The sequence below is a fragment of the Solea solea genome, chromosome 1 (genome assembly GCF_958295425.1).
Source record: "Solea solea chromosome 1, fSolSol10.1, whole genome shotgun sequence".
Lineage (NCBI taxonomy): Eukaryota > Metazoa > Chordata > Actinopteri > Pleuronectiformes > Soleidae > Solea > Solea solea.
This window is the reverse complement of record NC_081134.1, coordinates 41,475,161-41,502,581: the sequence shown is the minus strand read 5'-3', so window position 1 is coordinate 41,502,581 and position 27,421 is coordinate 41,475,161. Positions and strand designations below refer to the sequence as shown.

Below are 27,421 nucleotides of genomic sequence, written 5' to 3'. Positions count from 1 at the left end.
GAGGAGAACAAGTAACAAAAATGGAGGAAATTCACATCTAAACCTAGTTAAAAAGGCTTTCCATGGACCAACTACAGTTTGAATTCATTAGTCTTTTCAAAATAAAGCCTCATTTCTTTTCTCAACTGGTGCATGTTGTGTTTTATTTTGGACTGTTAACATTTATAATACGTATTATGAAACTTTCCGTGTAATTTTTAAGAAAACAAACAAACACATTTTTCTCAAAATAATAAACAAAATCTTTTTTCTTCCTATTTTTTCTCAAAGCAGTAGAGGAAAGTGTGACATCACCCTCCACAAATCCGGATAGTGGTGAATGATTGGCCACGCCTCTGTGCGCGAGGAGACAGGCGGTAACGTTGACGTCGGGTGCTTGAGTCTGATTGAAACAGCAGCAGCACACAAGCACAGTCTGAGAAGAGAAGCTACGACAGAAGGAGACGCAGTCTGTCGGTCATATACGCGCACACTTTTGACAGGCCGTGCTCTTTTAAAATGGCGTATCACAGTCCGTACAGACCCCCAATGCACAACAACGTTCTTCCAGACCAGGGCTTCCTGTGGAATATCTTCCAGAGGTAAGTGGGGGAGAAAAGGCGGGTTGTTTCTCTGCTCTCTGATTCTCTGAGTGTATAGTGAAAAAACCCAAAACTGCTGTAGTAGGACCGGAAGAGTGTGTGAGTGAATGGTGGTGACACTCAGTTTCATTGACAGCTCTGTTTTTGTCTTCACTCCACTGTTTATACTGTTTATGGTTGAGAACTGAGCTCCGCAGTGACACGAGTATTGAGCACTTCCGCTGAGCTTCCTGGAAATACCGTGTACTGTACAGCCCATACTCGTCACACGCCAGTCAGCAGTTCACATTACAACACGTTATTGCATTTCGGCTCAGTGTTACTTAGCTTTGTTGTTATTGTGACAGACATTATCAGGGAACTATGAACCAATGTCCAAACTGCTGTCTGAGGACCTCCAGGAGTCCTTGAACGCCTCATCTCTGGTTTTACTGCAGTAGAATGACATTTTGATTGAACATATTTAATTTGTTATGTTTTACAGATATGAGAAACATATGTTTATGAATGTTTCTCCGTCCACCACTATCTGTTTGTTTTTGTATCAGGCCAGGCCAGAAGAATAAAAGAAAAGAAAACAAAAAACAAGTGTCGTCTACAATCACCTGCTTTTATGAATTGTTGTTTTTCTATAGAACGGACCTTTTATGTTCACATTAGGAACCAGCCGCCATTTCAGACCACCATGTTTTTACAATAGCCTACAATGGACAAATTCTACCTCTTTTGAGTTTTGGTGCTAACTGAAACCTACATTGGTACTCCAACAGATTGAAAACGAAAGAGTCATGTGAGGGCTATTTAGCTGCTACAAACAACTTCACTAATAAGCTGCAATGTTTCTCTTGGTCTTGGCATTTCTCTGGCCACCAAGCAGTTGGGTGGGCTAGGCTACCATATTGGCATCTACTTTTTATACCAAAACCAATCTACATTTACTGCAGTTGAAGCAATTTCTGCAATGTGTCCGTATCTACTGCAATACATATATTCTGCATGTTGATAACATGATGACAAATCATTTTGATTATTGTGCAGCCCTGTGTATTTAAATGCATTAACACATGAAAGCTCATGTGCAACAATAAGGTCATGTGCTGTCTTCCCTCCATTTTCAGCCATTGATATATTCATCAATGTCACCATAGTTTGGGTCAGATGTGTATCAGCATCTGAGAAGGTCACAGTAGTAGGCAGCGAGGGAAACACATGATACGCTTTGGTCCAATGCTCTAGTAAACTTCACAGTTATGTAATACTGCAGAGGATTTTTTTTCCTTGTCTAATGCTGTATTACAACATTGGTATGCTGCAGGCATTGCAAGGCCTGTGAAACACCCCTAATTAATTATTTATGTTGGCACAAACCCCTGAGAAAGAAAATTAGGTCAGAAGTATAGATTATGTCTCAAACCTATATCTTTTGCTTCTTTTCATTTCTCCGTCTTTCCATAATTCCAGCTACGCAAATAGCACTTGCCCTAACTATTATGTTAGGTTACCCTTGCTGTGTCATCGTTACACTACTTTTCTCAAACACAAATAGTCTTGACTCTCATGAGTATGCACAGTCACCTCTCACATGAGCTCTGTTCTGCCTCCTCCTCTGCCTCTTATTGAAAAAATGGCATAGCAGTGCTGGAATTCCCTCGGTCATGTGATCAGAGTCAGTGGAGCAAAGTTGACGTGGGAGCCCTTTGAGTCTTTGTGTCAGACGTGCACACACATGCACACGCACACATACAACTCACTCTCTTACTGTGTTTGGAAACACACTAGTTTAGGTCACACACACAGTCTAATCACCTCTGTTTATCTTGTCTAATATTTAATCTTCTGACTGTTTGTCGAGTGTTTTGCACAGTGAGTGGTGAAGGGAGACTGCAGTCATTCCTTGTCCTTCTAAGTTGAGTGTTTTGATTATTTTCCTCCAGTATATTCATTTCCATGACGTGCCATAGAATGAATCATGACACAGTCAGTCTCCTCTTGTTGTTTGCTTTCTGCTGGATGGTCCTTGTATGACAGAACTGCTTGCTCTTTACAAATCAAGAACAAATCAGGCTTTGAGTTGAATTTAGATGAACAATACATATTGACTGATTTTTAAAAACAACATGTTCATGGTCTGTCAGTTTCTTCATTTCAAAACATTGAAAACATTGTCACTTTGAAAAGAGAACGCTTAAGAAAGATTTCACTCAATAAACTTCACTCAGTATTACCATGGACTGTCTAATAGTTGATGTCTTGAAAAGTTAGTTCTATCATACAGTTATAGCTTAATTTTTTTCTTTTTAAACTTTTCCACCAGTCAAGCCTTGGTACCATCTCCTTACTTTTGGAGTGCTTATGTGGAAAGTACAGCAGGTTTTGTTCCAGAAACTATTTTCCAACCTGCTTAGTAGGACACAGTGAATCATGGGAAAATATGAGGACAATAACCAACTCAGCCAGGGTGTTTAATGCAATTCTGCTTTCCTACATGCCTGATTTTATGATTATTTCAATGTAAACTACCAGTTCGATAGGCAAGAGATATTTTAATGATGTTTTTCCCTTTTTTTTTAAGTCAGCTTGCTTTACATAAAAGTTAGGTGAGGTTACCTGTGGCCTAGTTTATGAGTAAGTGAAAAGAGAGGAGAAGGGAGAAAGAAGGGGAAGTTATACTGTGCAGTGTACACACTACTCTTCTTTGAGTTAATCTGTCAGTGTTTGTAAAAGGCTGGGTACCCCCTCTGCCTGGACTAACCCAACCACTCATCACCATCACTGTTACAGAGCTCTCATTTATAGAGTCGTACCGAGATATGTTTTTCTCCCCAAGAAAACCAGGCAGGTCTCCTTATGTTTATTTTCTTTTTGTAGGTGGGGAAAGAAAAACACTTGGAGAAGTATCTGATCACTGTATAGAAAGAAATGAAGGCTGCAGAGATTATGATATGACCTTGTATTAAGTTTGATATTTGGGAGTAGAAACTGTCCACAGACTCAGCACTCGGCTGGTCCTGTGTTGTTTTTTTAATGGGGGATTCCTCTCTCCTCCTCTCCCGCTTCTTCTGTGCTGGTATTCAGGGTGTGTTTAGTGAACAGGCTCCATGTTGATTGGGCTTGGCCTAGCAACATATGTTGCTAAGGAACAACTGAGTCACTAAACATATGACGAAGCCACTGACTTACTGAAGGCTGTTATTTGTGTCAGAGTCCATTCTGTTAATGTTTTTTTTATGATCGACATATGAAGATAGACTCTCGGCTGAGGAAGAGTTAAGCCATTTTAATGAATGTTAAAAATTAAGTTGTCAGTATTAGTTGTACTTTTGGGGCTGGTTTAACATTTTTTTTTTTTTTAAATCTACCTTGTTAGACTAGATTCCCCAGATATTTTTGCCCTGAGTAGTTTTTTTATCGGAGTGGGTTTTCCCTCGTGCTTAGGGTTATATCCAGAAAGTATTCATAAATTCTGCTTTAATAGTGATCATAAACAAGAAAGAACACCCAAAGATAATCATTCCACATTAATCTACACACATTTATTGGCAACAATTTAATATACAGTATCTAAGGGAGGTTTTACTCTGTGCGTTTACAGTTGCCAACATTCAGTCTCACTTTGCTGTGTCACGATCAACACACACACGCATACATGCACACACACACACACACACACACACACGCACACCCCTAGTTGAGTGGCTGGTTTCAGGGGAGACACCAGCTTACACGCTTCCTTGTATGTCTAGATAATAGAACTGCATTCAGTCTCAATGGACTGTTGAAAAACCAACACACACTCGGGAAGATAAAGTTTCAGCTGATGCCTGCTACTATTGTGTGTGTAGATGTGTGAAGTGGTTAATGCAGAAGTTATCTAATCTGTGTTTTCCTCCCCAGGGTTGACAAGGACCGGAGTGGAGTGATATCAGACTCGGAGCTTCAGCAGGCCTTATCTAATGGTATGTATCTGTGTCTGGATTTTGCATTTGCTTTTTTACTTTCTCCATCTTTGTTTTATTTTCATAATACATTCAGTGGGCATTTTATTAGGGACTACAAGGTAAAATTGATGTTGTCTAACACATTCATTCATCGTGTACTGCTTTATCCTCCGCATGAGGGTAGCGGGACTGCTGGTGCCAATCCCTCGTCAGCAACATGCTGGACATGCCACCAGTCCATTGCAGGGCGTAGTGTAATACATTAGTGCCGTAACAAATCCTACCCTCATAAAGATTATAATGTTCCTTTTGTTATTGAGCACCTTTTAAGGGAAGTTATCATGTAATTGTTTTGTGGGTTATGTGGTTACTGTTCATGACTAGCACATGCATTGTATGGTGTTTCCTCATTATGTGCAAGCCAGGATACTGCTATAACAGAAAGCAGCACAATATTATTGAGTCATGACTTGCATCAACCTGCATCATGGTTGAGACTGGTAGAGACTGGTAGAGCAGAGATAGCATAACACTCTTGAAACACTTGGTTCATGTTTCTCTTGCACTTCTTAAAAAGCCATTTGAAATGCATTTTTGCAGTGACTATTCTATTCTATTTACAAGAGCAGGGCAGAACTTGGGTGGAACATTTTTCTTGTTTGTCCAGTTTTATTTGCGAAGCAACTACGAAAGGAATGTGTCAGAATGTGAGTTTTACTGGGCATACATTTTTCTCATAACCACACATTAACTACTAGATTTCCATGACTTTTACTTAAGGGTTTATTCATTACCTGGTGATGGTACTGCACTTCAGATTATCATCAGCTGGAGACTGTGTGTTTTATTGGCATTCACTACCAGGTCAAATGATCCAGTGCAGGTGGGATCTTATCATCGCTTATGGCGTGTTTTCACTAGCGTGACTCTACTCGCCTCGGCACGGCAAGGTTATTTTGCTTTTTCATTAGCAATAGTACCTGTTACCTAGTACTTTTGCTGGCGAGGTTCCAAGCGAGCTGAGCTGATACTATGCATATTGTCATCAGACTGCCATGCTCTGATTGGTCAGAGTGCCGCCACAGGAAGAGGCACAAGTATCAAACCGAACAATGCCAAACTGTAGATCAGTTAAAAAGAAAAGAAAACATGGGTTAATCCAACATTTAGCAAGGAAATGTCTAAATCTCATCATTTAACAGAGGAGTCTGGTGTATTTAGTGACAGCACTGCTGAAAGCCTGCAATCGTGAGTGGAGAGCCACATCACAAACCCTGCCACTGCATTCAGTGACTTTGTCAGAGTCTGTGCTCTGGTCATGGAGGAAGTACTGAACAAATCTTTTAATTAACTGATTCTAATGATTCAGTGCATTGAAAACAACAGCTTTACAAGCCACTAGTGTGTGTGTCGCGTATAAAACAAAGTCACACCAGTTTCACGCAGCCCCTCTGATGACTCTGCCCATTGTTGAGGAGGTACTATTAATGGAAAAGCAACCAAACCGTGTAGAGCTGAGCTGGGACCATACAGTGGAAACATTCCGATAAGCATCAGTGGAAACTCTATTGAGTTCTTGTTCTTATTGTTTCCTTCCTCCAACTCATTTAGTTTTGATTATGATGTCACTACCCCCTAGTTTTAGTGTGAAAAAAGGCTTCAGTTATAGTGAATACAGTCTCCTGTTGCCAGCACATGCCTGAAATCACAGAACTATTATTTCAGAATTTAATAAGAATTTGTAGTGTTAAATCTCCCATTGATGTTTTTGTTAACCTGTGTGCGGTAAGAGCACAGTCGGCCTAAAAAGACTGTGAAAATACTGTGCTGCTAAATCATCTGAGAGAGACCCAGTCCTTGGAGGAAATAAATAAAATATCAGCATGGAATGGACACAGTAAGAAATGTGAGGACAACAGCTGCTAGTGATGGAGTTGCAATCGCTCTTTGTCATGGAAGAGAATCGGCAGGAGCAGGATTCAAACTGGATTAAAGGTTCAGTACTCTGTGGGCTTCCTGAACTAGAAAAAAGTACAATTGTGTTTTTGCAAGCAAGTGGGATGAGCAGTGTTGAATAAATCACACGGATCATCTCCTCTCCTCAATACCAGGCAAGTCCGTTTTGCTCTGGTTTAGACTAAGAAGAGCCGGTAAAATATCTGCTTTCACACCCACTTACTAACACTGCACCAGCACTGCGCCTTGACCTTGCTCTCAGTGTGACATTGATCATGATTGGTGGGTGGTGTTCTCCACTTCAGAGCACAGTTTGCCCTGAAACTGTAGCACAGTTAAATCTTGTTGTGTCATTAGAATATAAAGTGTTCATCAGGTTTATGGCCAAAATGTTTGGGCAGGTTTTCAGAGACAGATTACACTCCTCAGAAATGAATCCCATTTTTGTGGACACCTCAGAGGAAACAAAGAAGAGTCAGAGCCAGAGGCAGCAATGAAAGTAGCTGTTATCGGGCTGTGCAGTGTCTCTGGCTCAGCATACTGATAAGTGTGGGTGTGTGTGCATATGTTACACTAGTCTTTATCCCTGTATGTTTGTGTTATTTTGTTAATTATCAGTGCGGTGTGTGTTTTGTTTGTGTAGGTGCATATGGGCATATTCACATATTGTCATGTGAACGTGTGTGCACTAAACAGCAGGTTTCCTGGTTCTCTCTCCTCCCAGTTCATTAAGCTCACTGAGATATGAAACGGAGCCAGTGAAGCTGATCATACTGCGCTGCATCCTGTCCTGCAGCGTGTGTGCTTGCTAAAACCACCAGCCCCACCACTGTCTGTGTGTTGTGGCTCGAATGACCTTACAAATGCTCAGAGGGTGAAGATGAAGAAGGCCTGACTTACTGCAACTGTTCTTATTTTCTCTTCTTTCTGGACTTTGCCTTCATTACCTCTTTTATTTTACATTTGTGAAATCTTCTAGCACCCATCTTTCCATTTTTCTTTGCTGGATTTGAACATTTTCAAAGTAAAAAGCCACCAGTGAATAGCATGAGCTATTTTAAACTATTCCCAACTCAGTTTTTCTTTTTATGTCTTATATTTGGATTGTTCTGCAACTGTGTACTCATGTCAGGATGATACCAGTGTTTCAAACTGATTTAATGACTTTTTGCATTGTCAGATGATTATTTTTTTGTCTTAATAACAAACCAATACAATCTCATCTCCCCATATTCCTCAGGAGGAGGATATTGTACTGGATTGGTGCCTGCTGTGTCCACTGCTGCTTTTACCCTTACATTCTTTCTTTCCTCCTGTCCTCTTTTCATCCTCCTCTCGATGAGAGGAGACATCATTATGAGAGGAGACATTATTACCCATCCATGCACACAGATTTTCAGTTTATTATTTCAGTGTGGTGGAGCAGTAAGAGCCGAAACATCTGCCTACACCTGACCAAAGACAGCAGATAGGAATTAGCCTCTATCTAAATCTGTTGCCGTGCATCTGACTGTAAACCTCTTACACTGGAGTTGGTTTGGATTGAGGTGAGCTTTGATTTTGCCCATTCGGTGTTAGATTTATCATTTGCTTCCTCATGTAATAAGTGACCAGCCCTGCTTAGCCATGTTTGCTTTGGCAAACCATGTGATGAAATGCTTATTGCACCCAACATGACTCACTGTGTTAGTCTGTGTCATTTGTCATTCATGCTGTTTTTGAGTGACTTCTTAATGGCCTGTTCATGGTCATACCCTCTGCCTTTAACCACAGAAACAAACAGAAATCGAGAATGACTAGCTGACTGCTGACCAGTTTTCGGATTCGGATTAGATTAGCAATAATATTATTTAATCTAAGTGTTACTGGGCCTTCAAGCAGATACTTGAGTGCTTTTCTTTTTGTTCCTCTCATGAATCCAAGCTTCTGCCTCCTCTTTGTGGGGTAACAATATATGCAATGTGTTTGTAATTAGCTCATGAGTCGCTTAAAGACTTAAAGTCAGACAGTTTTAAATCGGCTGGTAGGTAGGTCGTATTTGCCAAAAATGAAGCACTTGAGCTGAGAAGAGTATTTCTTTTAATTTCATCCTTCCTTAATTGTGTAATGTGAACTATATATATTTTTTCCCATTTACATCTTAGGTTCAAACCTTTACCTTGGGAAAACCATATTCAAACCCAAGAGTCTGTGAAGAAACGATAAATGGGGTTTGTGTTTTAAATTACTTATAGAAACATATGCCTGTGTTTGTATATACATGTACAGGCATCTTACTGATCCCCAGCACAACCGTTATATGTATGTGTATACATTTCTGTCACTTCACTCTGTTTTTCCACCAGTCTACCTCTCCTCTCACCTCCTATATTCCGTCTCTCTTGAGAGAGCCCAGTGTGTGGACTGGACAGTCGGTGCATTGTCCCATTTGGCAATAAGATGCACCCAAGCGTCTCAACCACACTGGCCACCGCCTTGCACTGGGTAGCCACAGTCTGAATGGCTGTTGATTTTGCTCATTTAAAGTTAAATGTCAACACCCTGAGATACAGACTTCAGATGAAATACCGTATTCCTGTTGTCATTAATGTGGAAAGCAGATTCACACGTTAAGACTTTGACCTGATGACTGCTCTAGGTTAGGGTAAGGGTTTTAATAAAGTTAGTAACATCAATCCTGATGGGTCCATGAATTTCTGTACCCAATTTGCTCATCATCTGTTTGTGACACAAACCTGAAATGTTAACCTCATAGTGAGACTGATAAAAAGTAATGTCTCTAAATTGATAGAAATCCTTTTGAAATAGTTATTTAGTTAAAGAAAAAGTCCTAGTTCTCCTTGTCAGACTGAGACTCGGGTGCTGTACTGTGGGTACTGGGTACTGAAGTGTGGATAGACCATCAAGTGGATTGTTGGAACTACTTGGATCTGCTTCTGCTGAGAAGGGGATGCGGGATCAAGAGTACAGGATGGATGGAAGCGTTTGGCAGGGTTTGTCAGGAAATCAGCATCTACAGAACAGACTGCTAATCAATCCTGATGTGATGAGATGTCAGTAATGTTACTCAGAAGATGCACCATAAAAGTACTTGGGTTTTTGCAGCTTGTCGAGCGAAAGACAAGGTTTTAACAGGACTGCAGTGCAGCAAGCAAATAGAGCAGTTACACTGAACTGATTCTACAAATTATTTTTTCAAATCAATATGATACTTAATGTTTGTTGCTTTAGCATTTCAATAAATAGTGTATGACTATGGATTCTGGCACACACGCCGTCTCCAGCTGGAGCCTTGCATCTGGTCCCAGAGCAGCTCCAGCCACCGTCTCAGACAGATTCGCCCATGTATAAAACAAACCAAGGCGGAGGAAGGAAATGTTGAATATTTTCTCCAAACTCTGAAGCCAGTCTTTAAGTCTTTTAAGCAATTTAATTTTTATCATGCGTACACTTTCTCAAAGGTAAAAAATATATATCCTTTTATTTTAATGTGCTAAATCTAAACTCACACATGCCTCACTGCAAGTCTGCTTACTGCTGGCTTGGCCAAACTGTGGAGGGAAAAGAAAACCAGCACAGTGTGAAAAAGGCTTCACGCTACAACAAGACATTAGAGCAGCAGGGAGGAATCTTAGGTCAGCTGAAGTAGGCTAAAGAGTTTAATTTATGGCAACCTAAAGTAAAGTGTTAATGTTTCTCCTTATCTCCTTTAGTTCCTTCTCTTTTGTTGCGTTTGCTCATCTGATTGTCTCTCCTCTTGCAGTATTTTCATCTCTTCTTCTCCTCTTTCTTTTTGCCTCTTCTAATAGTCACTTTTTTATTTCTGGTCCTGAACTGTTGGCTTCTCTATAATGAAATAAGATGGTGAGTCAGCAAGGATTTAAATGGTAGGATAAATCTCACCGACTCGAGAACTGAGCATGTGAAGAAGAAGGCTATAAAGTATAAACAGCTTGCTGAGCGTTCTGCCCACCAGTCTTTTTTTCCTGACCATATAGATGACAGCAGTTTGTCCTATAAGTGACAAATGCACACAAACACAATTTTGTGTGTCTGTCAAAAAAGAAAAAATGACCTTAAAATGTTACAAAACCCTCCTACCCTTAAATTCCTTTTAAGATAGTTCCACTTCCTTTTATTTCTCTAGTGATGACACCAGCTGACAGTCGGAAGATAAAAATGGATCATGTGTTCCTTTTTTGTTTGTTCAGGTTGTTCTTTGCTCTGTGTGAAATGGATTTCAAGACTATTTTTAGGATGTTGCTGATTTAAGATCCTTTGGTTATATTTGGCTCCTAAAAACCAAAGGAGTCTGTGAGTGAATAGTAAATAGGGACACATTTTATGACCTTAAAGTTAACACAGCTAAATAGAATTCAGCCAATCATTAATTTTTATAAATTACGTCTTCCATTTTCTTACTGTGACTTCTCAAAATGTTGTCAGTGGAAAAAAAAGGTTATACAATGTTCAATCTGGGAAGAGAGAATAACATCAGTCTGACTGAAAATATTATTAATAATACTAGATGATTATTAAGGGAATGAATCCATGACTACATACTGTGTACCTTGACATTACTAGGTTTAAAGTATGATTACATACAGTCATGGTTCCTTGATGCACAAATAAATCTGTCAAGCTATGAAGACTAACTGAACCTAATTAAAAAAAAGTTCCATGTCTCATGATTTATGGTTCAGCATGAATGACATTTAAGTCAGTTACCAGTTTTAATGTTGATTGAAGTACATGCAAATGATAAGCCAGATGTTTATATCTTGGAGGTAATGTGAAATTAAGTCTGCAGGTAACTGCCCCCAACATTATAATCGAAGCTGCTTCTCTAAGCTTATATCGCAATATCAACCACTTTTTATGTCTATATAAATCATAATAGATGTTTTTTTATATATCATGTTGTTCTTGCAGCGCGTAACAAAATGCTCACAGTGGCTGGTATTTTTCTGTCTCACAGGCACATGGACTCCATTCAACCCAGTGACGGTCCGCTCCATCATATGTAAGTAACATCTCACACAGTCACACTGAGCTCTGCCTTTTCTTGTCAGTCCATGGTATTTGTTTATGTGCTGCCTCACCTTGACAACCACATACATTCATTAAGCTGTGGGAAAACTGAAGGCACAAACAAAACAAAGGCGTCAGTGTTGCTCTAGTGGAAACCTGCAGCAGCCACTCAAGGGAGGACGAGAGAGGGCACCAATGAAGAAGCAGGAAAGCTCGTCTCATAGTGAATCTGCCAATGGCCTCAGACTCCAAATATTGACCTTAAACACTTGTGAAACAGTTATATTATGCATTTGATTTGATGTAACCCTGCAGTGTAGTTCAGAACACTGTTGGAAGTTTTTAAACTTAAGTCCGATTTTACCTATATTTTTGAACTGCAAACCCTTTGCACATGTAATTTACTGCATCCAACTTCAATAACACATGTAATAGATATGTCACGTCTGTTCTTTTATATACTTATTTTTCCATTACTGTCATGTGGAGTAAATCCCCATTATTCCATCCACTTCTCCCAGCACCACACTTAATAAGTGACTGATGCAAAAGTCCTCCAGTAAGAAGCATACTCTGTGATAACTCTCTTGGTTGGGAAGTAATGGATTGAAACGCATGGGGAGGGGATAAACCATTTTCCTTTCTCCGTCATGGTATTCTAGATTTTATGAAACAGGAGTTAGTCAAGTATGAGCGAGGCTCTATTTCTGACCGACGATTTAAACTCTGCAGTTCTCTGACAGCCCTTTTCAAATGATATGTGGTGCTTCTATCTCGCAGGTTTCTTCCTGTGTGTTTGATTTGTGAATAATTGTGTGTCTCTTTTCCTTCAGCCATGTTTGACAGGGAAAATAAAGGCGGCGTGAACTTCAACGAGTTCGCCGGCGTGTGGAAGTACATCACAGACTGGCAGAACATCTTCAGGACCTACGACAGGGACAATTCTGGCTTCATTGATAGAAACGAGCTTAAACAGGCACTGACTGGATTTGGTGAGACACAGAGTATGTTCGGATATTTAAATTTGAACGTGGTGGAGGGCTCTGTAGCTGTCTGTCGGACTGTCGGGTCTCTGTGAAGATCAGCATGCCATGAGAACACTTGTGATTCTGTGTACTAAACATTTTTACTTTGACTTTGTAGGATTTGAAATGCTAACTTATGTTGTTTTGTGCAGGTTATCGTCTCTCAGACCAGTTCTACACCACATTGATAGAGAAGTTTGACCGCCAGAGGAAGGGGCAGGTGGCCTTCGATGACTTCATCCAGTGCTGTATTGTACTACAGGTGCCATATTTTAACTGAAAGCCTTTACATATGTTGCCTGAACAAATTCTTTCTCATACATATACACAAACATCGTGTATCAATAATTCAGACCCCTTGATTCCTCCCCTTGCAGATTTTACCTTGAACTGTAAATGGATAAAATACATGTTTACACTCAATCACCCATAATGACAACTTGATTGAGTTGAGTTTAGTTGAAGAGGGTTCACTTTTCATCCAAGAGGTGTCTTCAGTTCTGGTTTAAGTCCAGTTACTTCAGGATTTGCACTCACTGATTTGGGAAGGTTATCACTCTGTTAGAGGAACCACTCGGTTCTTGGTGACTTAACAGAGTCCTGCTTGTTCCGAGCTTCCTCCACAGGCCACTGTGGAGATGGGACTAGAAATAGATTTATATCCTTTATATCCTTGATCTTGGCCTACCTTGTTTATTTTACCTGAAAAGCTGTGTAAACAGCAGGACTGTATACTGTATATACATACACACATATATACATGTCCAATAGTTGGTTTGCTACATGTGGAAATCAAACAGGTCCTAGAAGCATCTAAATGGGGAATTAAGGAAAGTAAATCCAAATGACTGTGTATATATATATATATATATATATATGTATGTATGTATGTGTGTGTGTGTATATTTATATGTGTTTATATGTATATATACATATATATGTATATATACATATAAACACATATAATATAATATTTTCCTTGATAGTAATTTAAATCTAATGCAATTACCGCAGACCTACCGAGTGTAACTGCATTTACTGACAGTCAGGTAAACACAGTTGGCACAGCAGTAATATAAGCTTAAAAAGGCTTCTGAAACGCCTTTGTTATGCGACCATAATAACTTCTGTGAGCTAGATTTACTCAAATTGAATATATTTACATGTCAAAAATGTAAAGGGTAAAGAAAAGAAGAATTATGTTTCCAAATGTTTGAGACAGAGGTGATTTGATTATGAGCTATTGCGATTGACAAGTGTTGGAACAAAATGTTGGAGTTACTTATTGTTGTCTTTTCTTTCTGCAGAGGTTGACCGACGTGTTCAGGCGATATGACACAGACCAAGACGGCTGGATCCAGGTTTCATATGAACAGTATCTTTCCATGGTCTTCAATATAGTATAACGCACACAGTTCACCTCAAAAGAGCACAACTGGACACAACAGTGCCAAAGCTACCGGCACCTTCCAAATGTCTGTCACAGTGGACACTACAAGATTTTTTTTTTTATGTTAGACCTGATTGTTCAGCTCCTGTTGGGCAGTTTCACACACATTTACACACCTCAGGGTTCCCAGAGTCCTTATAGTTCTTGTAAGTTGATGAATTTGAGATCAAAAACATCACGTCTTTGAACGTTATTTGAAATGGACATGGTTCATTAAAAGTGCTTGAATTTATATAATTTTTTTGCAAGAATAGAAATTGAAATTCATTAGATTTTTAGTTTTTTTAGTAAATGTTTGTAAAAAAGTTAATTGCAGCTGTTTGCATGTGAGTCTCTTAGCTCCTGAAATGAGAATCTGTTGTCACTGTGCTGTGATAGAAGAGATAGAAGAGATAGATAGAAGAGACCGAGACCATAATCTGCTGTCACTGTAACACAGTAAGGGGTTTTCACACATTCAAACAAATCTGTTCTCTTTTCAGTTGTTTCCTGTAAACATCTGTAATGCCTGCAAATTTGATTTATTAAAACGCCTAGTGTTGTGACGGTAACTAACCTTGATCTCAAACTGTGTTTGCCAAGTCCTTAAATTTGAGAGTGTCATGCTGGCAAAGTACTTGGAAAATCCTTAAATTTGTCCATTTATAGGAATGAGTGGGAACCCTGAAAACCAAATCAGTTTTTTTTTTTTTACGTTGTAAAACCCTTTATATGATAGTATTTGTCTGTAATTCCAATGTTTGATGTTTAAAAAAAATCTTGTAGTCTTTTGTTCATTGACCAACCTGAACAATGTCTGTGCTGGAGAATATTAATTCTGTCTGTTATTGTAAACCTTTTAATGTCTTAAATTTAATTAATACATTTAAAAAAAAAAGAGAAAGAACAGCTGTTCAGAGAGTGAAATGATGCATTGTAAATATGATTTAAAATGCATTGCATGCTTTCCGGGGAAATGACGGCCCCACTTTAAAGCATGCTTTCCCTTTATCTTATTGTTTACTTTTCCAATTTTGCTCAAAGCCATGTTTACAAAAACTGTGAAAGCAGGTGGCGTTCTGCTTTGAGACTCACTGACATGCCAGCTTACATGCCATATTTGTACAAACATTTTTAACTGCAAATGTACAAATGTTAGAACATAAGAATTTTGGTAGAGGGTAAGCATAACACCTTTAGTATGGCTTATTTTCTTGTGCATGATGCCTTAAAATGTGTAAAAACAACACAAAAGAGAAACATTTTATTAAAAAAAAAAGAAAGAAAATGTGATGTGGAGTGTGCCTTTGTGATGTACTTACTGGAGTCACGTTGCATTGCAGGGGAGAACCGTGAAGCAAACGCAGCTCAAGGTCGCCCTCTGCTGTATGTGTGACGTCTTTACCACTGCAGTGAGTCAGAAAAACTCGCCTATTATGTTTGTTTCTTGTCATGAGATGATTTTGCATATTTTGCAAATGTGACTTGCACCTTTTAGTTGAACACTGACTGAAAACTTTCCTCTGTGTGAATTGGAGGTAAAAATATAGGTGCACACATGCTTGGTGTAGACATGCAGTGAAGACTCAGGGAGGCAGTAGAGGCTCTCATATGTCAGCATAGGGTTCACACACACACTGTTCATTACACTCACTCTCCATCAGTGAATAAGCTTTTAAAACCTACAAATCACATTACTGAGTCAGACTTTCCCCGTCACGTCACGTGATGTTTTACAGTTATAGGATAGTTGGCAAGAAAAGGTGGGAGAGGGGGAAGACGGGAAGCAAGTGAACCATAGATGGAATCAAACCAGCTCTACCCGTGGAACTCTTACTCTTCTTTTGAAACTTCAGGTGTTATTATCATTATTATTATTAATAATAATAATAATAATAATAATAATAATAATAATAATAATAATAATGTCTGTGTTCCATTTAGCTTCCTCAGTTTCAGGATGAATGCTGGTTTCCCAATAACATTGCCCTGACTGACATGGTGTAAACAGAGCCATTGTTAGTGGTGAGTAACACCTGTGCTTTTCCTGCTAAAACATGTCAAACATGGCTGCTGTGCAAAGGGCTCGTTAACCCACACCTGCTCCTAATTGTTTGCACCTGTGTCTCTGTTGCCTGCATGTTAGTCCAGTTTTGTGAACATGGTTGATGGTCAGTAAATATAGTGACACATTTTTCCACCAGAGGTTGTCACAGCACAAGGTAAAGTCTTTAAACTAAGGTGTTTTCTTCTTTTGACAGAAGTGCAGAAAAGATAATGTCAAACCACAGAATGACGAATGAGGTTTTACACCTGGTTATGTCAAAATGGCTGTTGTGCAAATGGTTTTCCACTGTTAATGTATTTGTTCATGTAAAGGAAACAACCTCTTTGTCAAACTCAGAAAACTAAGACCTTGCTGTTGAATCTGCATTGTTGCTCTGACTGTGTGTGTGTGTGTGTGTGTGAGAGCGAGTTTGTGTTCTGTAGTTTTCTTTCTCTTGCTGTTTTGTCTTGGATGCAGTTGTGTCTGGCTGTGGTTGACAGCTGGATTCCCCGGGATAACTCTGAACAATGTCGGGTCAATTGCCTACTGCAACCTTGAGCCACAGTCACTGGCACGCTCACACATACTCATGAGTGAGAGCCGAGGCCCTCTCCTCAGCCTAAACCATCTCATTTCATTGTCTAATTGTCTCTCCTTTATCCACATAAAGTGATTTACATTCCACCTCTCCTGCTGTGAGGTTTGAACCTCATGTCTCTGGGTCAGCTTCTTTCTAAGTGCTGTGGCTCAAATTGGTTTTCTGTCTGTACGTCCTTCTCATTCTTTGTCACTAGCTGGAGGTCAGACTGTGGTCTCCGAGCGAAAGGGGGTCCGTGGCTGCCGTGGTGATGGAGCGTCCCACGTTGTGTAATGTGGTGAACAAGGAGGCAGTGAGGTGTGTGTGTGTGTGTGTGTGTGTGTGCTGGAGGAGCTGCAGGTCTTCAACTGTAAGAGAGTGGAATGTGACCGGCCCGTGTCGAGGAGTTAGGAATTATAAGGGACAGGATGGATGAATAGAAATCAGCTTTTTTTTGGCAGTGAGGAATTCACTGAGTTGCTCATACATTATTTCGTACGATCTAAGAATGTTGACAGTTGACACTCACCATCGGCATCACTCATTTTATACTAGGCAAGACAGTTTTATCTGTAAAGCACTTTCCATACACACAAGTTTATTTCATCAGGATCCTCCTTAGCCCATTACACTGCTCGGCAATGTCTTCTCCCACCCTGGTGTCGGCATTTAACAGAGGAGAGAATTCTGTAAAATAAATGCATAATACTATAACGATACAAGTATAAAATGAAGGAAAATCAAATTTGAGATGAGAACATAAATCGTAAATAAAGGGCAAATACAAAGCGCCCATAACAAACAAAAAGGTAATAACAAATTAGTTGAAATATAATAAATGTAAAATAAAATCATTCAGATATATATTTAAAGGTTCAGTTTCATCTTCACCTTTTTATTTCATTTGTTAAACATACTTTGAGGCACCCTTTTAAGGAATATCTCACACTATTTTCTCTTGAAGGAACCATTTTTTATCCAGCTTTAGGTCAGAAGTTACACTCATTTATAAATGTGCACATATGAAGTTAGAGCCAACACACATGTATGAGGTAAGCTGCTCAGTGTCTTCCCCTAAAAGATAAAAAAAAGTCAGTGAATGAACTTCTTCCCTCAGTGGAAATAATGTCTGATTTAACATTGTCTACACCACAGTTTATACTTTCGGTACATGATGATGGTGCTGAGTGCCACCAGTCTCAGCAGTCAACTGACAACTGTGTGCATGTGTGTGTGTGTGTGTGACAAAGTAACTCGTATTAAATGGGTTATAATTAGTGGCACAGTAGGTTGTTCAGTAAAACTGGCTCTTCCTGTGGTTCCCACAGTGCCCGTAATGTCATTTTAATTGTCCCACTACACGTAACTCTCAGCTGGTTCTGTTGGATTCATCCCCCTTACACATGTGGGGGAGGAGGTAATTGACTGGTTTAGTGGGTTTTTATATATTCAAAAAACAAAATCAGTGAAAATATTGATTTTTTTTTTTTTTGAGAAATAATAGGATAAATAACTATACAACTGACAATTAGCGATCATTCTGTTATGAGTTGCCAAACAGGGAGGTTCTGTGTTTCTGAACACAGTGAGATTCCATGTTGTTCAAATGAACACCCCCCAAACAACTTTATGTCACTAACCCCAACAGATGTCGACGCAGTTTTAGTTTCATTTGAACAACTTTTTTTTTTGGGGGGGGGACACACACAGATAAATGGGCTGTGGTTGTGGTTCTCACAGCAGTGAAACATTAACTCGAAACATCCCAGTCAAGTGTGTGAAGTATGAGTGAAAAAGTGCGCAAATGTGATAAGTGAAGACAACTTAAGGTTCACATAGCCGTTATTTAGCATGTCTGTTTATGACGTTTGGTTGATGTTTAATTCACTGACTTGTAAAGTATCAATAAAAAATAAAATAAGAACAAGTAAAAAACAGACGTGCTTGCTCTGCAACCCCATCAAACACCCCACCTTCTCAGCTATAGCCAAAATGGTAGTTTTTAATCAATATTGGTATGGCAATTTAGGAATATTAATTGATAATCGACAAAGCATATTTCATTGTTTCATTGAATTATTGCTAATGCACAAATCAGGGTGTGTGCCACTAAACATTTGCAGAATTTAAGGGTTAAAAACCCTCTGAAGTTTGTGGGGTTTAGTATTTCAGCAATGCACAATTACAATTTGTGCAAAATGTCCCTTTTTAAAAACACAGCTCATTTGTGGAGGGAGTTCATGTTTAAGGTCCAGGACGTGCTGCACGTGTTGCATCACATGTGTGCAGTTATCCTTGAACTAAAAAAAAAAAAGAAAAAGAAAAGCTCACGGATCCTGCATGACTGCATCGGCTCTTCTTTTTTCCTCAGGTCACGGTAGATTAGGGAACTCTGTGTCGTATTGCGGCACCAATAAACAGCATGACACTGTTTTTCTCTAATTGCACTGCGATGACCCACAGCTGTAATCAAAGCTCCCAGTTGATGGGTGTTTCTGGCACATGTGTTGATTAAAAATAATTTCATTTAAATTTAATTCCAGCTACATTAGAGAGGGAGGAGGATTGTTTTATGAGTCCCTGCCTGAGCCTGTGACATAGTGTTTGTTGGGCTCTGGGGCAATGTTGTAATTACCACATGAATTCAACGGAAGGGGCTGTGGTTGGAGTATGTTAGTCTTCCATTAATGAGACTGTTGTGTATGTGCATATGCTTGTGTGAGTCTCTGTGTGTGACCTGCACATGCATGATCTGTGACTGCACGTTGGACTTGGGCTCCTCGGGGAAGAAAAGCATTTGTGTGCCAGCCAGCCCAAAGCAAGCATCTGTCCAAATTGCAGCCCTCAGACTCCAGCTCAACTTGTTGTTTTTTACATCCTCATCATTTTCCCTTCCTCTCTGACTTTCCAGTTGCTATACTTTGTAATTTTGTGGTCTCTTCCATGGGGGAATTTCTGAGCTGGTTGTGATCTGAGAGAGCTGGCCAATCACACAGTCTCCCTCAAATTGGAGCAAGATGTCACCAAGGGTCCTGGTCCGATGGAGAGCGCTGTTTTGGCTGCACGTGTGTTAGGGAGCATTATAGCTACAGCATCGGTTCCCATTATTCCTTATGTGCAAGCCTGTATGCCATGCTTTTTACAGTATATTCTGATTAAACAGATTGCCACGCATACTATTCATTACCTTGACTTTTGTTTTTACTATGTCTTCTGCTGTAACACTGCATATATTTAGCGGTGAGTGACTGATAAAGGATAATCTTATCAGATGTCCTCAGTTTGTGTGAAGAAAGTCTTGGCCTTGTTGCTTTGCTGTCACTTATATGTACTGTAGGCCAAAGTTCCTGCCACCTTAAAATCTGTTTGTGTTGCATGTTAGAGTGCAGCTATAGGATAATCCCTTTCAACAGCTGCACTGCTCAGAACTTGGTTCATTTGTAAGTGAAACAAGTATAAGATTGAAAAGATGCATAGATGAGGACATGTTTCACATATACAGTAAAGTGTGTGTATAGGCTGCATGAGATCGTGAGGGATAAGTAAAAGTACAACTAAAGGTGAATTTGTCCTGGTCTGAGTCTCCTGCGTATGCAGAGCCTTAACCAGACAACCTCCATGTCACTGACTTTATTTAGTCACATCTACCACTGCTACAATGCTACTTAAGTACAACCACATGCACATACCTTTGCATTTATTAGCACAGATTAGGTCTATTTAGTCTACTGTTGAGAAACTTGTTCATGCTTTCATTACAACTCGTCTGGACTATTGTAATGCCCTTTATTTTGGAAGAAATGCTGCCGCACCGGCATGAGCACACCTTCCCCAATCTGTTCTCCCTCCATTGGCTCCCATTGTGTTACAGAATATATTTTATAATCCCTTCTTTTGTGTATAAATGTCTAAATATCCTTTCCCCGGCCCTATCTCTGCACCTTAGTTGTGCTGAGTCATTTTTAGTTCTTTATGATTATTCCATACCTTTTTTTTGATTCCTTACTCCTCCCTAGCCATACAGATATAAAACCATCAAGTTTATCTTGGATACTTGCAGGTTTTTGAAAGTCTTCAGTGTTTGACTGTATCTAACTATTGATGAGCAGTGGTAACAGCGGCCTCTTCAGCCACAGGAGGTGATTACAGACAGTCTGTGAGACAATGTCCCTCTGGAAAATCTGTGGTGTTCCTGCAGCCACTGTGTTCTCCACAGCTGACTGAGAGGGAAATGTTTTTTTTTTGTTTTTTTTAAACTGCAGAGAGTCGGAAATGTTGATTCCAGACGTAGAGAAATGGATGCGTCCACGGATGATAATAATTCCAGCAGTGTAACTACAAGAAATTATTTTGCAGTGTTTATAAACATTGTCGTCCTGGAGACTTTTTCTTTCACCACCCTTTTGTAGAATTGGCTGCAGAACAGTCACAGGACAAATGGACAAGGACGTGGTTTCCTAGTCACTGCTGTGATCTCATAGGAGCATTTTTACATATAAATGAACAGTTATATTTTCATTCTTTGTACCTGTTCAGTGCACAAATAAGTCACTAGAACATCTCTCCCATCTGTCCTCAGTTCACTGAACAACCTCCTAAGAATTTGATAATTGCGTTAAGATATTTTTTGCCCCAGTTCAGCCTCATTTTCTCCTGGGTCAAATCACCAAAAATGTTATTTAAAAATAATTAATATGTCAAATGTGCTGAGAAACAGGAAGACAGAGAGGAGGAAGTTTCACCTTAATAGAATTTTCATGGGTCACAAATATCAAATTTTGGACTAAAAAAATCTTTGTTCTCTTTTTTGATTGGTTGAACTGTTGCATTGATTAAAGTAAATTCAAAATCTCTTCATAAAACCTCCACATTAGCATAACTTTCATCGACATCACGCTTGAATTTATCGAAATGTGGTTTACATTCAAGCAAAAACATGCTCCTATGGTGTCTACACTGCAGAACTTTTTCAAAAAGACAAAGAAAAAGATTGTTTACATTTCGTTTGATTTCCGTGTGGATAAATGTCAAGTGGTGCGACATCTTAATGACAAATTAACTCCTCTCTGATGAATACCACTCGCACTGCAGCTAAAAAGTCTCCAAGAAATATATATAAAAACTTTAAATGAGTCCCAACATTCCAGTGCTGCTCACAGGAATTGATTCATTTCATGTGATGGCAGACGCAGGCAACAGCAACGCTGTGTTAGTGAAGCGGCATGGCCACAAACAGGTTGGAGTTCGCGTACTGCAGCTTTAAGGGAGCGCTGTCGCCAAACCACTGTTGATGTTGAGGCTTTCATTTGAGGCTAATTCTCTGTCAATATTCTTGCTGTGGCAACAAGCAAAAGCCACTTTAACCACCTCTTTTCATTATTCATTCTTTAATACCAGACTTCTGTTTTATGCTGTTAATATTGCTGATACAAACCTTCCACTGCTGGCAGTGGTAGCAGGAGGTCAGCTGCTCCTCTCTGGTGCTGTATAAACCTTATTTTAAACTGACCACCTACTTCCTGCCTTGCGTTCTGTTTCACTGCTCCTGTTTGTATTTGCTTAGCGTGTTATATCTGTCCATGAAAGTATCCTTGTGTTTGTCTTCGCATCCCAGCACAGATCATCTGTCTCCCGATGCCAGGAAGTGCACACTGTTTCTATTTTTCAGCTTTGTTAATCTGTCCTGTGTTATCTCCTCCATCCTCCTCCTGTTTGTGAGTGAGGATGGAGTCGAAGCGAGATAACACCAGTGACCGTGACCTTTTGGCATCGCGGCGAGAGTCTGCTGGGCAGTCTTGATAAGTAGAAGAGGAAGCAGCCAACTGCCAGGTTTCCACTGCAGGACCAAACACAGCTTACACATTATTTATGTCACACAATTTCCCTCATAAACAACGCTTTCCTTTTTTGGCGTCTTGTTGCCTACTGACTTGGTTGCCCCGGTGACTCAGCTGTAGCTCTACAGAAACAAGTAGTACTTTGGATCCTCTGCTGTAAACATTTTAAGCAAATCCTGATCCCAGTAAGTCGTGGTTGGCCTCTCTATGTAAAAGTAGCTTGCATTGAACCATTGCATATAGCTGTCACTACTGTAGCCGTGCTGCTGGAAGGCTTAAAATAAGACTATAGAATTTATAAATACGACTGTCGTATTATAATTTACTGGCAGTACTAGATTTAGAGTGTAAACATGTAGGGCTTATCATCCCAGGCCTGTAATTTAACAGGCGAACATCCTGGCAGTGCCCGTGACTTTTCTATCTGTCCATTCTCCCAAACTGTCTGGTGGCAACTCCTCACTGCTCGGCTGTTCACTGCAGTACACTACATTACTATAACTGCCGCTTTGCCATCATTACTGTCGTCATCTCCGTCTTGTACTGTCATTTTTGTGCAATCAGAGTCTGTGCTGTAGTATTTTTCTATACATATTTTAAACTTTATTTTAATTTCCTCTAGATGGTTGATCACTGCAATTAATTCTTAAGATTATTTTCTGTTTGTCAAAGCCAAAAAAAATCTTGATTGAAGAGGAATAATGATTACAGTGTAACGATGCAAACAATGTAATTTGATAAGTGAAGTTTAGGAAGTAGGGGGCCACCAGGGGGCGATTCTGCTGGTTGCTAGAAGAAGTCGTTGTAAATGGAAGTCTATGGGGAAATAAGTACCTTTACTCACATTATTAATAACATCAATTAATATTGTCTGGAGGAGTGAATAGTCTTGATTGCTAATATCAGTTGTCTTAATATGGACGTGTTGCCAGTTTTGAAAACGATGTACCCATTTAAATTAAAAGAGACGATAAAGCATGGCTTTATAAGAGTGGACACGAAGTGGAAACCAGATGTGATGTCAACCACAGGAATCTGAACTACTGTTTTGAAATTCATGATTTGGCCTGTGCCATGTTTTGCAGTTGGATGTTCAGAGGCGTCGCCTGCAACCTGGCTTCCATTCAAATGATACTGGTGTCTACTCATATGAGCTGTACTTCATCTTTCCTGTAAATGGGACCACAAATTACATCATGTGACCTGAAAGTAGCAATTCATACCATAAACTTAACATTGGAACCTTTGCTGATGTTGTAAATAAAGGGGCTAGGGTTATTTTCACACTGTCTTCCATTAAAACGGAATTCTTTTTTTTAAACCAGGACACTCGCCCCTAGTGGCTCTTCAGTATATTGCTACTTCCAGTTTGGCTTCAGTGAGTAAACTGGAAGACAACAGTGTGATTGACAGCTGGTATCGTCCAATAGAAACCTGGTTGATGTCTGTGAGCTTCAAAAACTGCATGGTGCTGATCAAAACACAAGGATTTAAAACGGGAAGATTGGCTCCATTTTTCCACATAGTATATTCTAACATAAACCTCTCAACACAAACTTCTTGCATCAGATTCAAACATCTCCGTCTCCACTCTACACGCCCCAGCATTGAACAGTGTTCCACTGAATCCACTACTTGCACTCAAACCTCTTCAATCAGCTCAAAGCTATGCTTAAGAGGGAGAAATAGGAATTACTGCGGTTTCAACACATTTCCTCCCTGTAATTAATTCACAGCCTCTTGATTGCCTCACATCTGCAAAGGTTTGTTTGTCAACCCATTTAAGTCATTTTCGTCAGCTCTGTCGAAACCTCTGTAGTTTGTCATTCTGATGTGCTGAGAGATTATCACTCCGAGTGTGGGATTTTGAGCACTTGTTAACTCACAGAATGTGTGAAGTTCTTTGCTGCACCAGTAAGTCTGATTTAAACCTGCAGTGAGCAACATCTGGTGGTTTCTGACGTTGTTAATGTGATTTTATTAAAACGGGCCTTGTCAAGCAATACTATCAGACCTGACTGAGGGAGTGTTTGTGTGTATCACTGGCATCATACTTCATCTTGTTTGCAGCCACCTCACTTGACGAGCACACTGTTACCGCTGTGTCCGTCTGTCTTGACTTAAAGCAACAGTGTCGCCGGGTGACACAAGATATAAACACTGCCATCTCAGACTTTTGTTTGTATTTAAAAGCTATGCACTATAGTTTTAAACCCAGTGTAAATGTGGACATATTTGCTTAACAATTCATAGAGATTGTGTGTATACTGTGTGGTCAATGTGCATTAAGATTTAAACTGTGGAACATCAGCCTAAATAACGTATTAATTACATCATCACAAGCAGAATTATTTTCTTTGACTGATATTGTACCAAATCAAAAGTTGGACCAACACACCCAAATAACGAGACTGGAAGTTGAGTGACAACTGCATGTAAATGTTCAGCTGGACCAAACTTAAGAATTGATTATTTTTTTAGTTAATGGATGTTAGGAAGAAGAATGACACTTAACATACTAACAACTAGCCACATGTGAAACTGGAAACTGCCTAATACTAATGGCACTTTTCTACATTACAGTTCTAGCAGGAATCAGCTTACACACACAAACTAGTGACGAGCAAAGCAGTCATTTTGTGTACTGAATCATTAGAATCAGATTTAATTAAAAAGATTAGTTTAGTACTTCCTGGAGCACAGACTCTGACACAGTCACTAAACTGAAATACGGTGGAACGGGTTGTGATTCGGCTCACGATGGCCGGCTTTCAGTAGTGTTGTCGCTAAATACTCCAGACCCCAGACTCCAGATCCCTCTGTTAAATATTGTGAGTTTTGATATTTCCTTGTTAAATGTTGGAAATTAACAGATTTTTAAGATCTTTAACTGATCTGCAGCATTGTTGTCCCGTCTTGTGTCGGACATCGTACTCATGACTCTTCCAGTGATGGGTTTCGAGTGAAAGCTGACTGTACAACTGTAGCCAGACTGAACTGTGGTGAAGTGTACGTACAGAGAGGATGTAGAGAGAGGTGTGTCTCTGTTGCAGCACTGGTGACTCTCTCCTGTGGCAAGTGGCTAAAGTTTGTCCAAAAAGTCCCTGGATGTGTTGCCAGGTGCTTTTTTAGAATGTCACAAAATGGTTCCAGTAATAGATACCGTTTGCCCCAGCTCGTTTTAAACGACTAACAGCCATTAGGGGGAAACTCCCACAACATCACTCACTCACTCATTCACTCACTCACATCTAGACTTAAATCCTCAGCATGAATTTGTACAGGCTTCATTTTCTAAAGATTAAACAGTCACAATCCAAACTCCCCCCCCCCCACAAGCTCTCCAGTTTATTTACAGATTTCTGTGTTTTACATGCCGTTCACTTCCTTTTTAATGGTTGAATTTTGTAACCCTTCTTGGGTTGGGCACAGATTGCAGCAGCCAGAGGGATTCCCTGGTGGCTTTGGATTTAAAGAAGGAAAAAAAAAATAAAACCCTCAGAGGCTCACTGCACTGTGAGCTCTGATGTGGGCCAATGGCAACCACAAGGATCTGACAGCTTTCTGACATGTGATTGGCTGCTGAACCTGTGGCTTCCTGTCTGAGGTCCCACTGCCCCGCCAAGTAGGAAATGAGAAGGAGGAGATGACTGCGTCACAGGAGTCTGGTATTAGTGTCTAATGCTTGTTGAATTTTGAGGGAGGTGAATTTAAAAAACCACCATGCTCAACTCATTTCCTGGTGTTATTTAAGTTTCTTTTGGATGTTGCAAAGCAAAAAAAAAAAAAGAGGCGGCAGCACAGAAGAGACATTCAGTCCTGATACTTGATTGTTACAATACTTCTAACCCTCATCATAAACATTATTTTACCTGCAGCATTCTGCTGTGTCATTTTATCCTAATAATCTGAAGCTGATGCAACAAAAAAGATGATAAACACCTGTTCAGTGCCATAATCTCACGATTACATCAAAAGCTGCTCTTCATTTAAAACAGATGGACTAAAGAAGGAATTGATAAAGCATTTTAATATTGAAATGGGAAGAGGTCGACACTTGAAATGTCACTTTTGAAATGCTATTTTTTGTCAGAGTCATATCATATCACAACTGCCGTGTGATTTTGCTCTCAGCTATTTTAATAGTTCGCGACCCTTCCAGCAACCTTGGTGGTCTCTCGGGAAATCACGGGAACACTGCGGCACTCATCTTTGACCAATCTTAGCTGAACTATTTCCCTTGATACCCAGTTTCAAAGTGAACTCCACATCGAAGCTTTTGCTCATTTCCCTCTGTCCGTTTAGTCTGCGTTTATCCGGAAGTCCTTAATCCACATCAAACTAAATCACATTACCCTCATGGGGGGGCCATTGTAGTTGGTTTTGCTTTGATGTGGTGAGGACGCCAGCAGCACCAGCAGCAAAACACAACACCTCAGTGTGTCATGTTTCACACCGTTCTTGGCTGATAAGTAGCTGAATATCTTGTGTATATATACTGTGTGTGTGTATGTATGTATGTATATATATATATATATATATATATCTATATCTATATCTATATCTATATATATATATATATATATATATATATATATATATATATATATGATTTTGACTCTGCATTCATGTCAATTACAACATTTAAGAGAACTCCAAATTTATCTGGACAGATTGGATATCAACTTTGGTTAGAAAGTTGACAGTCTTTCATTCATTTACTTTCGTGGGTCACAGGCAGAGCTTAGAGTCCATCCCGGAACCCTGAAACCTGGAAAAGTCTTGATTGTTGCTATAGAATCTTTAATTGGCTATTAAAGAGTGGTTGTCCCGGAAAGCCAACCATGTTCCAAAAGGAGAACAAGAACAACTTACCAAGAAACTAGTCTGTGGTCATTGGAAAAATAACCTAAATTTGAATAACTTTCAAAGAAAATAAGTCAAATTGCTTTGAAATGAACCCTGCATTTGGTTCTCTGCCACTTTAGTTATGTTGTTTG

The 27,421-nt window shown here is 39.6% G+C and overlaps 1 protein-coding gene across 2 annotated transcripts; it reads left to right on the top strand.

Moving 5' to 3' along the window:
* The first annotated feature begins 339 nt into the window (after positions 1–339).
* pdcd6 (programmed cell death 6) lies at positions 340–15,248 on the top strand. 2 transcript variants are annotated; one of them, XM_058636817.1, is made up of 6 exons: positions 340–581; positions 4,476–4,537; positions 11,454–11,498; positions 12,340–12,510; positions 12,684–12,793; positions 13,839–15,248. In XM_058636817.1, exons 1-6 carry the CDS (start codon positions 499–501, stop codon positions 13,935–13,937), a joined length of 570 nt encoding a protein of 189 aa, XP_058492800.1. In that variant the 5' UTR covers positions 340–498; the 3' UTR covers positions 13,938–15,248. The 2 variants fall into 2 exon arrangements, with proteins under 2 accessions (XP_058492800.1, XP_058492808.1); XM_058636825.1 differs by having other exon boundaries at positions 343–581; positions 12,340–12,498.
* Positions 15,249–27,421: the final 12,173 nt, after the last annotated feature.